At 52.0% G+C, this 14,412-nt stretch overlaps 5 protein-coding genes across 7 annotated transcripts; 2 read left to right on the forward strand and 3 right to left on the reverse strand.

Annotated features, from left to right (window-relative positions):
• Nucleotides 1–621: 621 nt before the first annotated feature.
• Nucleotides 622–5,012, reverse strand: PV05_03865. Of its 2 annotated transcripts, XM_013464545.1 has the most exons (4): nucleotides 4,728–5,012; nucleotides 4,548–4,666; nucleotides 1,954–4,469; nucleotides 622–1,901 (listed from the first exon to the last, which is right to left on the reverse strand). In XM_013464545.1, exons 1-4 carry the CDS (start codon nucleotides 4,769–4,771, stop codon nucleotides 1,788–1,790), a joined length of 2,793 nt encoding a protein of 930 aa, XP_013319999.1. In that variant the 5' UTR covers nucleotides 4,772–5,012; the 3' UTR covers nucleotides 622–1,787. The 2 variants fall into 2 exon arrangements, with proteins under 2 accessions (XP_013319999.1, XP_013319998.1); XM_013464544.1 differs by having other exon boundaries at nucleotides 1,954–4,666.
• A 394-nt stretch (nucleotides 5,013–5,406) lies between these two features.
• Nucleotides 5,407–6,999, forward strand: PV05_03866 (glucosamine-6-phosphate deaminase). Its single transcript, XM_013464546.1, has 2 exons — nucleotides 5,407–6,478; nucleotides 6,533–6,999. Exons 1-2 carry the CDS (start codon nucleotides 5,720–5,722, stop codon nucleotides 6,809–6,811), a joined length of 1,038 nt encoding a protein of 345 aa, XP_013320000.1. The 5' UTR covers nucleotides 5,407–5,719; the 3' UTR covers nucleotides 6,812–6,999.
• Nucleotides 6,878–8,856, reverse strand: PV05_03867 (uncharacterized protein). Its single transcript, XM_013464547.1, has one exon. It carries the CDS (start codon nucleotides 8,522–8,524, stop codon nucleotides 7,016–7,018), a length of 1,509 nt encoding a protein of 502 aa, XP_013320001.1. The 5' UTR covers nucleotides 8,525–8,856; the 3' UTR covers nucleotides 6,878–7,015.
• Nucleotides 8,857–9,375: 519 nt separating this feature from the next.
• Nucleotides 9,376–12,143, forward strand: PV05_03868. 2 transcript variants are annotated; one of them, XM_013464549.1, is made up of 3 exons: nucleotides 9,376–9,809; nucleotides 9,916–10,087; nucleotides 10,139–12,143. In XM_013464549.1, the coding sequence occupies exons 1-3, from the start codon at nucleotides 9,738–9,740 to the stop codon at nucleotides 11,560–11,562; spliced, it is 1,668 nt and encodes a 555-aa protein (XP_013320003.1). In that variant the 5' UTR covers nucleotides 9,376–9,737; the 3' UTR covers nucleotides 11,563–12,143. The 2 variants fall into 2 exon arrangements, with proteins under 2 accessions (XP_013320003.1, XP_013320002.1); XM_013464548.1 differs by having other exon boundaries at nucleotides 9,376–10,087.
• PV05_03869 (uncharacterized protein) lies at nucleotides 12,032–13,761 on the reverse strand. Its single transcript, XM_013464550.1, has 2 exons — nucleotides 13,321–13,761; nucleotides 12,032–13,271 (listed from the first exon to the last, which is right to left on the reverse strand). Exons 1-2 carry the CDS (start codon nucleotides 13,552–13,554, stop codon nucleotides 12,273–12,275), a joined length of 1,233 nt encoding a protein of 410 aa, XP_013320004.1. The 5' UTR covers nucleotides 13,555–13,761; the 3' UTR covers nucleotides 12,032–12,272.
• Nucleotides 13,762–14,412: the final 651 nt, after the last annotated feature.

Raw genomic sequence — 14,412 nt, forward strand, 5'->3', positions numbered from 1 at the left:
CTGCCGGCTAAAGCAGCTAATCCGGCATCATCGTCGCCTCTGTGTCTCTCAAGGGTATTGACGGTATTTGCTCACTACTAGTTACTAGCCGACTCGAGTCAGTCGATTATCACAAGCACTTACAAGATACACTTGGCCTTTCCTTGTCCTGTTAAGAACATTGACACTACCTAGGTTCAGAAGGAAAAGTATCTCTCCCAGAAGGAAACAACCTCAATCTCCTCGAGTCCTCAGGGTCAAAAGGTACCTCGGAGCTTCCCAATCAGCACCTGCAGCCCCCGTGCCCACATGTTTCTGCAAAAGTCCATACAGCTCTCGGAAGGGTGAGCCTGAGTGACTGAGGACTTGAGTGACCGACTGACTGAGGGACAGCCCGGGAGGGCACCTTTCCCGCTGCTCGTACCGAGGTTGGAGCTGCAATTGGACATGCACTTTATGCACCGAAGCAGCCCTGGAAGGCTTGGAAGCCCTATTAGCCACGGCTAGCCTGCATGATTTGGGGGCTCTTGCACCCGAGCTCCAGTCAATTCGCGGCGTCCTGTTCAACATGTTAGGGAGCGCCTAAGCTAGGGCGACCCCCCTCCAGTGTCTCATTGCTGATCATCGCTGCGCCCGAAGGCCTGACATGCATAATTATAGCTTGGAACGCATGCGCTTGCCCACTGCGGTAAGGTCGTCTGCAATGTCTACCGGCCCCCAGACAAGAGCACGAGAGACTACATCATCATGCCCTCATGTCGTGATCATCTCTGCCCGGAGTGCATCTCACAAAGAAAATTCTTGGTGTCATCGAGCGGTGTGTCGTTCCCCTGGTCATTGTCGCCCGGGGAAACACCTTGGAAAAGGAGATGCGTCGAGTTTGTGAATCGCTCAAGCTCACCAGACGACGCCATCCAGGTACCAGATGCGTTTGTGGCGGTCAGATCCATGTCTTGACAGATAGCCTCTGGAACCAGTCCCCATTGATGCTCGCTATCAGCCCACCTCGTCTCGTCGTTGTGGAGTGAGACAACGATAACAGTCCGTTAGCTCCGACATTCCGCTGAACCCTTGGGTGCTTAGCAGAGCGTCTTTCACGTCTTTGCAGCTCAAGATCAAATATTCCGATCATCTGAGCTAGCGAGGCAAAAACGCAATGGCCACCAGGCGACACAAGCGCTGTTCGGAATCCTCGCTCGATTTTCCAAACAAGGTTTCCTCCGTGCATCCGTTTCCCTCAAGCGAGTTAGCCTCTCATGTTATTGAACTAAACCGTTTCAAGTCCACCAATTATTGGACTTCATCCCCTAGCCCCAATGGTCGATTGCCCTCTCAGCTTTGCCTGCTCGGTGCGCGAGGACGATCGGTTCGGTCCATTTGGACCCGTATGTCAATGCGCACCGGGCTATCTCTTCAATCTATCGATGCCTTGACAGACATTTGGATATAGATATCTCAAAACGTGCCTAGTGGCCAGCCAGGTCGCGGACCGATGTATGGCCGTCTGCGGACAGTATGAACGAGGAAGAAGCTCGGACGGGATCGTCATTCTCCAACGTCTTCCTTCCCAGGTCTTGAAAGTCGCCCGCGCAGCTCTGGCAACACCGTGATGGCAAGATTTGCGCGCAGTTTCAGTCATGATTGATTACTCAGAATCAAGATAGTAATTGTGGCGACATCTTCTAGCCGGCGTCGTCCGGCGCCGATGAACTTGACTCATTTTGTACTTTTGTACCGGCAAAGAAATCCGATGCGGGAAGGCATGGAGAGGCTGGGTGGTGTCAACGTAATGTGATGCAGGCTGTTGATCACGTTCCCGACATCATTGTCCAATGTATCGGGTCACTGGAAATCTCTTCAAAGCTGTTCGTGATGGTGAAGCCCAAAGCCTTGAGACTGTCTGCCGTGACGTCTTCTCGAATCTGTGGCAAGTCAGCAATTATCCAGGTCTGAGTGCACAATTGCAAAACCCACATAATCAAGGAGTACACATCGCAGTCCTTGCTTCTTGAACTGCTTTATGCCTAACAGAACGAGGCCTTGGAAGAGGGATTTTCTGTCGCCGTGCAAAGTCGAAATCACCGGAGACGATATACATGCCATTCCGGCTTGTTTGTAGAGCGACGGAATGAACTTGGCTATCTTCGACTCCGCTCGGCAGACGAGTATGGACCCGAGGACTGACTGATCACTGGTTCGTTTTGCTCGAATAATGCCACAACCTTCCTTGTTGCTCATCGCTAGCTGGTAGATTCCTTGGAGGTCGGTTCGGGCACACCGCTTGAGGTGTTCCATCATAACGTCCATGTACTCGCTGCCGTAGACAAGATCGAATTTGACATCAGGATTGGCCAGTTTTTGTCCGAGACCATCTGGAACTGACCACATGGCTAGATCGCGTATCATCATAGTGGCGACAGAGGTCGAAAGCGACGTATTCCAGCCCAACTTTGCAAACCATTGGCGGAGCTTCTTGTATTCGCCAGGGTCGAGCTTTGGAACGCCCAAATATACATTTGGAAATCTCACGCCTAACTGGAATTTCGTAATGCCCTTTTTCTGAAGCAGAGCTCTGACAGCTCTGTCATGCAACGAATGGCCGATGGACAGTCGGCGGCGAGTGGGGTCCACGATGATGGCTCCGATATGTCCTACACCGCTGCTCTTGAAGTAGTATGTTGCGCAGAACCCGAACAATTCTTTGGTGCTGCTGTTGCGGACCACAAAGTGTGCTTCTTCGACCTCTGGATCTCGCAGGATGAAATTGCCGGTACGTGTATTTTTGAGTGTGACTGCATGCACTGATTGTTCTTTCTGACACTGCACTAGCAAAACATCTAGTGCAGCCGAGTCTCGCTCTTCGCTGAAAGCTTCCACGAGCCATTGCTGCCGGGTGTGACTGGTTTGAGGCCTTTGACTGAAAGATCCCGGCAGTACACCTGTCGGACTGAGCTCACCGTACAGCACTTGAACCAGGGCTCGGAGCGCGGTTTCGGTGAAATCATAAGTGCATATGTAGGTCCCGATGGAAGCATCTGCCGCGAAGTCAAAGGGCGAGCTGACTGCAACAACAACGCAGGGCTTCTCCTTTCGAGTTCCGTCTGCCCCAACGGCTAATTTGCACAGCATTGAAATGTGTTTAGCAAACGCATTCTGGTACATGTTTCGACCTGCATCAGCCGTGACCACCACGACGCCTTGTGCGCGACTCAGCAGATTCTCGTGCAGAGGTCTGACTCCATTTGCAGTGTATGAGGTATGAGATATCTTCCCATTCCGATACCTTGCTAGTGACCGACCGAGTTCTCGAAACACTTGCTCCCCACTCATGACTGAGGTATTGGCGTCGACACTTGGACTACGCCCGAGGTGTGGAATTGATGTCATGTCATGTTGCATTTGATGAAACAACGCCGACGCGGGTAATGGTTTGACCAAAGGCGTCAAAAGGAGAAGCTCTTCATCGGCTTTGACCACTCTGGACAACGGCAGATAATGCTTCTGGTCTCTTACTACCGTGATGGACTTGTTGTAGGCCGTCGTTGAAAGACTGGTATGAAGAGGCTGCAGTCGGGCGAGGTTCTCAATTCCAGGAGGAGAGAATGCTTTCTCCCATGACGTATATTTCGCCTTCATGTTGAGAATTCTTTGGACAGATTCCTGCACACGGTACCTTTCGATCATGCCGTTGTCCAAGCCAGCTTTCAGGCCGTTCATGGCATCTTCCTGGACCGACATACTCCTGCACGTCAGGATCAAGTCGCATCCTGCCTTGAACGCCATGACGGTCCCGCCACTGATGCCGATATTGCGGCTCAGAGCTTCCATTTCCAGGCATTCTGACACGACGACTCCTTCGAAGCGCATTTCGTGACGGAGAAGATCCCGGACAATTTGTTCAGAGAGACAGGCATGCATTACATTGACCTGTGAGGTGGCCATTGCAACACCACCTACCATCATCGAATCAATGCCTTGGGCAATCGCAGTGCGAAACGGGACAAGAGCACTTTGGCTCAGATTTTCGAGTGACTCGGTTATAGTGGGCACATCCTCTGGAACGCCAAAGAATTCGAGGTTGCCGTAGGAAGGAAAATGCTTCCCGCACGTTGCAACTCCGCCTTCCTGATATCCGCGAATGGATTCGACTCCAAAAGCAGAGACTTCATGAGGGTCGTCGCCTGTTGATCGGACACCAAGAGGCTGGTTTCTGGCGTTAGTCAAGACATCAAGCACCGGACCGAGAACCCAGTTAATGCCGCACGAATTTAACTCCTGTGCTGTAGCCCTTGCTATCTCTCTCGCCAACTTCTTGGAGCCTGTAGCAGCGACGGCCATGGCGCTGGGAAATTGGCGGATATACACTTCATCGTATAGACTGTTGACGCCGCCATTCTCTTGATCCAATGCGATGAGGAGTGGGACAGTATGACCAGCTCGACGAGCAATAGTTTGCAGTTCAACAGTAAGCTGGGTTGCCTGCTCGGCAGCTGTTGCATTATCAACGTTAGTCGATGGTCACACGATGAGCAGAGCAAGCACGTAGCATGGGAATGCAGGGGCAGCACATTTGAGGTTTTGAGCCTTGAGAAGAATCGAGCCTACGTGATACTTCTCAATGAGAGTCCTCACTTGCTCAGTGACCGAAGTGCCATCAAACCCCATCATGAACAATTGGCCGAGTTGTCTGGCATATATAGGTCAGTTGTGGATTGTCTAGCAGCTTGATGACGGCATGTTAGACGTACCTCGATTCGTCCCACAGGGGTGGTAGATCCCCGTTGGTGGCCATAATGGTATAAACGCGTTATTCCCCACATATACTCTGATTGGATAAAAAGCAGGTGAGCAGGTTGTATGAGAGGAGTATGGGAACAGGTGATCGCGCCAGAAAGCCGGTCAAAACCCAACCCGAGCACTCATTGATGCACGAGCAGACCATTGAGGGTACTTCCGGCTGGGGTCAAGGTTGGCGCGTGGGCTCTGCGCATGGCGTTACAGAAGCAATTGGCGAGAGAATGGGAAACGTGGGAATGGGGGAGCGAGGTGATGTTGCATTTGTCGCAAGGAGAGTAACGTTGCCGAGAAGTGTGATGGATGATGGAGAGTAGGAAAAGCTTGACAGATGGCACTCTGCTGGCAGTCCGATTTCCACCAGTGCTACCGGAACAGCTCCAAAACCAGCCAAAATTCGTGGGCACGTTACACTGGCTATCGGCAAAAGTCACGTGCGATAAGCCTGCGCCTGCCACCTGCCCCGCCAATGCCGTTCTGCTCCATTTCTCTCTCTTCCTCTTCCTTTCCAACCAACCAACCGAACGACAGCGGCGCCCTTGACTTCATCCCGCTCACCGTGCTAATCAGATGCCACTCGACTGGTTATCTTACTTAAGCCGCTCATGGGCCGGGCTCCCCTCTGTGTGATTCAATGGTTGGATGATACGCAACAGTTGCATCGTTACATATCCTCTCTGATCATCCTTTCGCCTCTCCCCGGTCGCCTTACCACCTATCTCAGTTGAGGCTACGCAGCCTTTTCAGTGGTTGATATGCCTTACTCCGCCTGAGGACCATGTTATCGTCGCATGACTGCTTGCTTGCTGAAAAAACTAGCTACGTCAAAGGTTTGTCCTTCCTGCCGGCGTCTTCATATTCGCTCTACAGTCTTCCCTGCGCATTTTCCCATCTCCTGCTTCCCTACTAGATTTCTTCCCTACATCGCCAAAATCGCTCCTGCACAATGCGGGTCATCATCCGTGACGATGCGGACGGTGCGTCAAGGTACGCAGCCAAATACATCATCAACCGCATAAACGCTTTTGCTCCCACACACGAAAAGCCCTTCGTACTGGGACTCCCTACTGGCAGCAGTCCAGAAATAATCTACAAATACCTGGTCCAAGCCCACAAGGCTGGCGAGATCTCATTCGCAAATGTCGTGACATTCAACATGGACGAATACGTCGGCCTCCCAGAAGACCATCCCGAATCTTACCACAGTTTTATGTACAAACATTTTTTCGCCCATGTTGACATCAATCCTGCCAATGTCAACATCCTCAACGGCAACGCTCCTGACCTTGCAGCCGAGTGTGCGGATTACGAGGCCAGAATTGCCAAAGCAGGTGGAATCGACCTCTTCTTGGGCGGCATCGGACCAGATGGCCACATCGCGTTCAATGAGCCAGGCTCCTCTCTAAGGTCACGGACGAGAGTAAAGACGTTGGCAGAAGACACAATCAGGGCCAATTCCCGGTTTTTTGGTGGTGATTTGAGCCAGGTGCCCAAACAGGCCTTGACTGTAGGAGTTGGGACGGTCATGGACGCAAGAGAAGTGCTGGTCATTGTACTGGGTGCGAACAAAGCAATGGCACTTGCTAAGACCATCGAAGGCGGAATTAGTCAAATGTGGACGGCCAGTGCCCTGCAGATGCATGAGCAGGCTATGATTGTCTGCGATGATGCCGCAACCGACGAAATGCTGGTCAAGACCGTCAAGGTGCGTTCTTTACGAAGCCTGAATCATGATCTTGTACACTAACAAAATATTCAGTACTTCAAAAGCATCGAGCATATCGCCGCAGAAGAAGAAACAGGCAAAGCAACTCCTCAACCGCACTTGCCTACGAAAGCGGACAATTGGCGAAGTGCATTGAAAGACCTGAAGATTAATACCGAGAAGAAAGAGCAGTTGGATCAAGAGGACGGCGAATTGACACCAGACAGTATGTCGTCGAGGCTGGTGGATTCGGCGATCGGATTGAATGACAAGAAGATGGATGATTTTATGTTCGAAAAGATGGGTTCACGAGTCTCCACATCTGCAGCATAGTTGGCAGAAAGCTTCACTGTTGTGGAAGTCGGAGGACAAATAGCAATCGGGTTTTCTGGTTGAGTATGGCGTTCAGGCTGCATGATATCCATGGTCAAAGCCGAAGGAGTTCATTGGCGATACAAGTGGCAAGAATAGCCCAGCAAAAGGATATGCAATATTTTGATGTTGAGCATCGAATCATCTTACCTGTCCAAGCCCGTCTCAAAGCTTCGCAAATACTGTAGGCACCGCGCCGCCCATCTCCACCAGCGTGCTTTTGTTTCGAACCCAGGCTTCAAGCCCTCTTCTTCCATTTTCAACACCAACACCACTTTGCTTCCATCCACCAACGGCCATCTCAGCTGGAGACTCGCCCCACGTGTTGATCCAGGTGATACCTGCTTGCAATTGTTTGACCACTCTATGACATTCATTGATGTCTTTGCCGAATACTCCAGCGGCCAAACCTAGTTCGGTATTGTTCGCTCTAACGATAGCTTCGTCAAGCGAGGAATATGTCAAAATAGTCATGACGGGGCCAAAAATCTCCTCCTTGACAATCTTCATCTCGTCCGTGCAGTCCGTAAAGACCGTCGGTCTCACCCAATACCCATTATTTAACCGCTCGGGGAGATTCTCCGGCTTTTCCAGCCCACCACGAAGTAACGTGGCCCGGTCCACGTTGATGCCGTGCTTGACATATCCCACCACCTTCTTATAATGGGCCTCGCTGACCAAGGGGCCGAAGTTCGTGTTCATATCCATCAAATCACCGGGTCGAACATCGTCCATTTTCCGCAGGAGGACCCTTTCAAATTCGGCCTTCAGCTTTTCGGGCACGAAGACCCTCGTTCCGTTCGTGCACACTTGACCGGTGCTGAAAAAGTTGGCCATCATAGCCCCATCGACAGCTTGTTCGATATCCACTTCCGGCAAGACAATCACAGGACTCTTCCCGCCGAGCTCCATCGTCACGTACTTCATTTCCCCAGCAGCAGAGCCTGCCACTTTCCGACCGGTCGAGACTTGACCTGTAAAGCTGACTTTGGCAATGTCGGGATGTTTCGTCAGATAAGCGCCGACTTCACCAGCACCATACACGACGTTGAACACGCCATCCGGTACTCCGGCCTCTGTGTAGACCTGAGCCAAGAATTGAGCATGAAGCGGCGTCACTTCGGAAGGCTTGTAGACCATCACATTACCAGCGGCTAGACAAGGCGCAGATTTCCAGAGCGCAATCTGAATCGGGTAGTTCCACGCACCGATACCAGCGCACACACCGAGCGGTTCTTTGGAAGTGTACACCCAAGCCGAATCGCGGAGGCGGAATGATTCGCCGTTCAGGCCGCCGGAAGCGACCAGGTTAGCAAAGTACTCAAGAACATCGGCGCCAGTGACTATGTCGACTGTAGATGTCTCGGAAAAAGGTTTGCCAGTGTCGAGTGTTTCGATTTTGGCGAGCTCATCATTCCGCGAGCGAAGTATCGAGACCGCTTTTTGGAGGATGCGGGCTCGTTCGACGGGTGGAGTGCTCGACCATGACGGGAAAGCTGATTTTGCTGCTGAGATGGCTGAATCTATGGATGATGGAGAGGATGTGTGAATCGTGCAGACGGGTTTGGATGTCGAAGGATCGACTGATTGGAAGGTCTCTGAAGAGGTTGATGATTTTTGTGGCTTGCCGGCGTAGAATGTATGGCGGTCTGGAAGAGATATGGTGAGCACCATTGTACTTAATTGGAAGTGAGTTGATGTCGCTCTCTGATGTCGCTTCGGTTGTACACTACCAAGGTAGGTAGGCTGGCCTGCAGGCCTTGTGCAAGTCGTGGATTATTCGTTGCTATTCCTTTTGACCCAGGACTCAATTCGAGGCTAGTTGGACCTGTTTCCGCTTGCGTTGGCTTAAGTAGCAATGTCCAAATAGCGCTGAAGAGTGATTGCGGATGGCTCTCTTGGCTCTACGGTGGAATTGATGCAGAATCTGATACCTGTACAGCAGACGTAGAAGGATTACTAGGTGAGGTCTAAGGGCAACAAGGTCAGGTGTTATTGCGTCTCCGGCAGTAGTTCAAATGACACTAGATTTCGAGATGAACACGGGTACGAGGAGAACTTCTAGGCGGTAAACTTTCCAAGTTAGTTAAGTTAGTTAGGTGTGCTAGGCCATTCTTAGCTGGACTGATCGATGTTCGGCTTGCCATTCCGCTTATCTTTTGGGCTGTCAGTGTCAGTGATTCTTTTCCTCTTCCAGGCATCAAATGTCGTTCCCTTAGCTGCCGTTCCACAGTCTTTGGTCTAGCATGGCGATATCAAAGTACTAAGATAGTACTCGTATTGATACCTAGGAAAAAGGTAATTCGCTCCTGTTCAGGCAACTACAACCTGAAAGACTCTCCTCTCCTTGCGCCAAAAGTCAGTGCCGAGCGCTCTTCGTCACTCGTATTACTCGGACTTGGCCTGCGCAATGTTGCAGTCCGCACGAGTTCGCCAAACCTTCTCTCCGCCTCAAGCCGAGAGGCTCCCACGAATGAGACCAGCATCGCAGCACGCAAGGCCCTCGTATCCACCCCCTCGGTTCAGCTGTCATCCCGAATGCTGACTGGTTGAGTCAGTGGCAATGACTGCACGATCTGGGCATGACGACCCTGGCACCCTGGTTATCGAAATCAATGGCGGTCCGACGTGCAGTATTTTTTCCATCCAGTGTTAAAAGCAACTACAGAAACCATCCTGTCCGGATCAGTGGACTGATACAAGATTTTGTGGGGTCTGACTTTGATATCTTGAAGCTCAAACTTCTCAATCTACAATTTCTGTTGACGCATATTCTCACGACATCCCTTTGAGTCGGATTTCAAGTCGATTGCGTACCAACTTCTCTGTGTCTTGTGTCACACAACACCTTCGTACTAGCATTGTCCGGGAGACATCGGCCATCATCATGACAACCACGCAACTCGACGCTTCCGAAGTCAATAGCTATGACTACCTTATCGTGGGTGGTGGCACAGCGGTAGGCCTCCTCGGGATAAATCATGAGCATCCATCAATCAAATGAGTTTGAGAGCGGGAAACAATCATTGGAAGACATTAGAAAAGACACTAACAGGGCATGATAGGGCTGTGTCATTGCCTCTCGACTGGCCGAATACCTCCCACACAAGAAGATCCTACTGATAGAAGCTGGGCCTAGCGATTTCATGGACAACCGCGTCCTCGACCTCAAGCAATGGCTCAGCCTTCTCGGAGGAGAACTTGACTACGACTACGGCACCACTGAGCAACCAATGGGTCAGTCATCAACTTTTGTATTCCAAACAGCTCACCCTAAATCCTTTGCAGGAAACTCACACATCCGCCACTCCCGCGCCAAAGTCCTAGGCGGATGCTCCAGTCACAACACGCTGATATCCTTCCGCCCGTTCGAGTACGACTGCAAAATCTGGGAGTCTATGGGCGCCAAAGGCTGGACTTTCCCCATGTTCATGCGTGTGCTCAACAAACTCCGTAACACCGTGCAACCTGTACACTCCCGGCACCGGAACCAGTTGTGTAAAGACTGGGTCGAATCGTGTAGCACAGCCATGAACATCCCCGTGATCCACGATTTCAACAAGGAAATCGCCACGACTGGGTCTCTCAAGCAAGGCGTAGGCTTCTTCTCCGTCTCCTACAACCCGGACGATGGCCGCCGCTCATCCGCGAGTGTCGCATACATCCACCCTATTCTCCGGGGCGACGAATCACGTCCGAACCTCAAAATCCTCACCAATGCATGGGTTTCGCGAATCAATGTCTCCAATGACAAGGTAACGGGGATCAACCTGACTCTGCAATCTGGAACGAACCTGACTCTCACCGCACGCACCGAGACAATCCTCTGCGCCGGCGCCGTCGACACGCCTCGCCTCATGCTGCTCTCTGGCCTTGGCCCGGCGGCCGATCTCAAATCCCTTCACATCCCAGTGGTCAAGAACCTCCCCGGCGTCGGCGAGAACCTGATCGACCACCCCGAGACCATTATAATCTGGGAACTTAATCGGCCCGTTCCACCTAACCAAACGACCATGGATTCCGACGCTGGTATCTTCCTGCGCCGGGAAGCCCCCAATGCAGCGGGCAAGAAGTCCACGCCCACCAACCCGCACGCCGTTCCCGATGGTGATATAGCAGACGTCATGATGCACTGCTACCAGATCCCGTTCTGCCTGAACACGACAAGACTCGGCTACGACACGCCCATCGACGCGTTCTGCATGACACCCAACATCCCTCGTCCGCGTTCGCGAGGCAAACTCTATCTGACCTCCGCGGATCCCAGTGTCAAACCGGCGCTGGACTTTCGCTACTTCACGGACCCCGAAGGGTATGATGCAGCGACATTTGTCTTTGGCTTGAAAGCGGCACGCAAGGTCGCACAGCAAGCGCCATTCAAGGACTGGATTATACGCGAGGTCGCTCCCGGCCCGAAAGTGCAGAGTGACGAGGACTTGAGTGAGTACGCCAGACGTGTGGCGCATACGGTGTACCACCCGGCTGGAACGACGAAGATGGGCGATGTGAAGAGTGACGCGATGGCGGTTGTCGATGAGAAGTTGAAAGTCCGCGGGTTGAAGGGTTTGAGGATCGCGGATGCTGGTGTGTTCCCGGTCATGACGACCATCAATCCCATGTTGACGGTGCTGGCTGTTGGCGAGAGATGTGCAGAGTTGGTGGCGCAAGAGGCTGGCTGGAAAGGAGATGGGTCGGTCAGGGCGATGCTGTAAAGAAGAAGAAGCTCCCGGTATGTTGGATATGTTAGGGAAGTACGGTGAGTGGCGCAGAGATGTCCGGATAGCAGGGGTGCTGTGACATTGGCTGGTCGTGCCAGAGACGTACCACATATACTAGGACAGCGGACAATATGCTCTGGGTCTGATGCGAGGCTCAGGATGACGCGAGTCCTTGGAGACTCAAGACGGATTCAGCAGGAATTTGGATAAGAGATGAGTGACGCTGCATCTTGTGGACGACTATCTGGAAAGAGTCGTTGCGACGTGGCAAATTGGCGAAGCGATCAAGTATGCAGATTGGGAGCGACAATGGAAAGATCAAGATCCGAAGGACCACGGCAAGGAAGTGGACGAGGCACGACAGCTTGATGTATGTGTGCCCAAAAAAAAGGACTGCCAGGGATAGGCATGGCATGGCCTCGGCTTCTTGGGGGTCTCTGGAGTTTGGCGGTTGATTTGTTGGGTGAACAACGCTAGTACTCTACACTGTTAGGAGACGTGTCATAAGGCATCTCGAATTAGTGAACAAGACGCCGCAATATGAATACGTTGGACATAGACACAATTCAGGAGAGGTTCTCTGGTTTGATCCCTTTCCAGTGATGCCGCCTTGGCCAGCATCGCCTAGTAGACATACAACATGGGGAAGAACCGATGAAGCCGATACTCCCAGTAACACGGCATCTCAGCTCAGCTCAGCTCACTCAATCACCAACACTAACGCCAGCCTTATCCGCCTCCTTCGCCCCCGTCTGCTGCGGGTCTGTGCCTTTGGTGACCTGCTCCTCTGTCTCATCCGTACCTGTCACAGGCTTGTCTTTTGCGGCGTTTGTATTTGGCACATCACCTTCCTCCGGCGCCTCGGGTATACTCATGTTCTTTTCCAGCTCTTTGATCTCTTCGGGATCCGCTCCTCCTATATCGCTGCCTCTATGTTGCTTCGGCATATCCGCAGGAGGGTCGGTGTTGACTTCTTCAGAGTCTGGCACTGCCATCCCGGTGGCTTGTGGTGGTGATGCCGAGTCTTCAAGTACGGTCTCACTCTGATCCGCGGGAGTGGAGACACTCAATCGTGATTTCTGCTTCGTGACGCTGCTTTGTCGTCTTTGTTCGACAAGCTGTGCCTCCGTCGACGGCCCTTCACTGTCGCTGCTGCTTGCACTCGCCGTGCCCTCGGATTCGGCAATCTTGTCCACAGATGTTCTCTTGGCACCTTCCGATGCCAATTGAGCAGGGGTCTTTGCTGCCGTGACCTCCGTTGCCATGTCCGGAGATTCAGCGGCGGCATCTGCACTTATTCTCGTTGCTGCAGGTACGGGTGTCTGCTCCGTAGTATCTGGTGCCTTTGTGGGTGCTTTTGCAGCTTGTGCCGTGGCGGCTTTCCTTTGGCCTGCTTTGGCTGCAGCTTCAGCACCCAGTTGTCGCATGGCGACATTCATTGGAGACTCGGCAGGCTTCGATGAAGATGTTGGGGCGTTGTCCGAGGTTGTGGATTCTCTATCTTTTGGCTCAGTGATCGAGATGTGCCGAGTTTCGGACGAGGCTCGAGAGGTAGGGCCGGACGAGGCTGTGCTCGTAGATGGGGGTTTGGGTGCTAACGTGTTTGTTGTCAAAGTCGCAGCTGGGGCGCCGAGTTCCGAGAATCCAGCAATCTGATCTTTGAGTTCACCGTACTCGTTCCATTCTTCGACCTGTTCGAGGTCCTATGCAAGGATTAGCCACGGATGATCGGAGGTTATCATGGGAACGTACACCGATAATGGTGCCATATTTCACAAGTCCGGGTAGTTTCCTGCCTTTCGATCTTCTTCCCCATAGCATACGAGCCTTTTCATCTGTGGCACAGTCGAGTGCTCGGAAGGGTATCTTGTTCGCTTTAAGGATGGTTTCAAGTCGAGAGGTCGCTGTGATGATATGAGAAGATCCTGCAGTAAGAGAGGTATATAGGTATAGAGTAGGGTCTGCAGAATAGGATGTCGCCGCCATGGTGAGCAAGCTAACGTCGAACCGACCGAGCTGCGGCGGGGAAACGAGCAGCTCTCGATCCTCTGTCAGAGAGATAAGACGGTAGATGGATTCTGTAGTCGGAAAGAAAGCCTTGACGATGCCTCAAGTCAAAAGAGTGATCTTCGTGTCGCCGAAGTGGTCAGAATGAACATGATAGCAATAGATAGTGAGATTGGTGAAGCGCGTGAGTTGGCAAAAGCATGCCGCTCGGCAACCGTAAAGATCTGCGTTGATGTCATCAAATCTGCCCCAAGGCTGCCTGCCTTAGGTAAGCATGGAAAGGTATGTGAACGAACATCAAAGGTTTAGGCACACGTTAGTCTTATTCTGATATTACTTGCAGAGAGCTTGAGACTAAGATTCAAGCCTATGATGTCCTCAACTGAAGGCTACATGCGCCGAATAGCGGGCGAAGAATCACCTCGTAATCGCTGGTCCGATGAATAGCATTGTGAAGTTATGAAACATACACTACCTACGAACAACAGACCTTGTGTCCGGAGGGTACATAATGTGAATGTGATCACGTAGATCCAAAGCAGCATTGCGCCCCACTACCATGACCATCAAGCAGAAACCTTGAGCTCGAAAGCAACCATCAACTTTTGGGGGGTTGAGCTGATGCCTGCAGAGCTATTCGAGGCGGTATACGGATAAACCGGTCAAAATCCCGAAGGATCTCAAGAATGCCTAGAACGACGAGACACGCTGGGCGTGAGACAAGTCCCCTGGAAGGTTCTTGAGATCTGTGCGGCGGAATGGGCATTACGATCCTATAATTTCGTCGTCATCCTTCGTGAGTGGAACTCGACTGTTTTCCGTAGGTGCTTAGCTCCG

This window comes from Exophiala xenobiotica (assembly GCF_000835505.1).
Source record: "Exophiala xenobiotica strain CBS 118157 unplaced genomic scaffold supercont1.2, whole genome shotgun sequence".
Taxonomy (NCBI): Eukaryota; Fungi; Ascomycota; class Eurotiomycetes; order Chaetothyriales; family Herpotrichiellaceae; genus Exophiala; species Exophiala xenobiotica.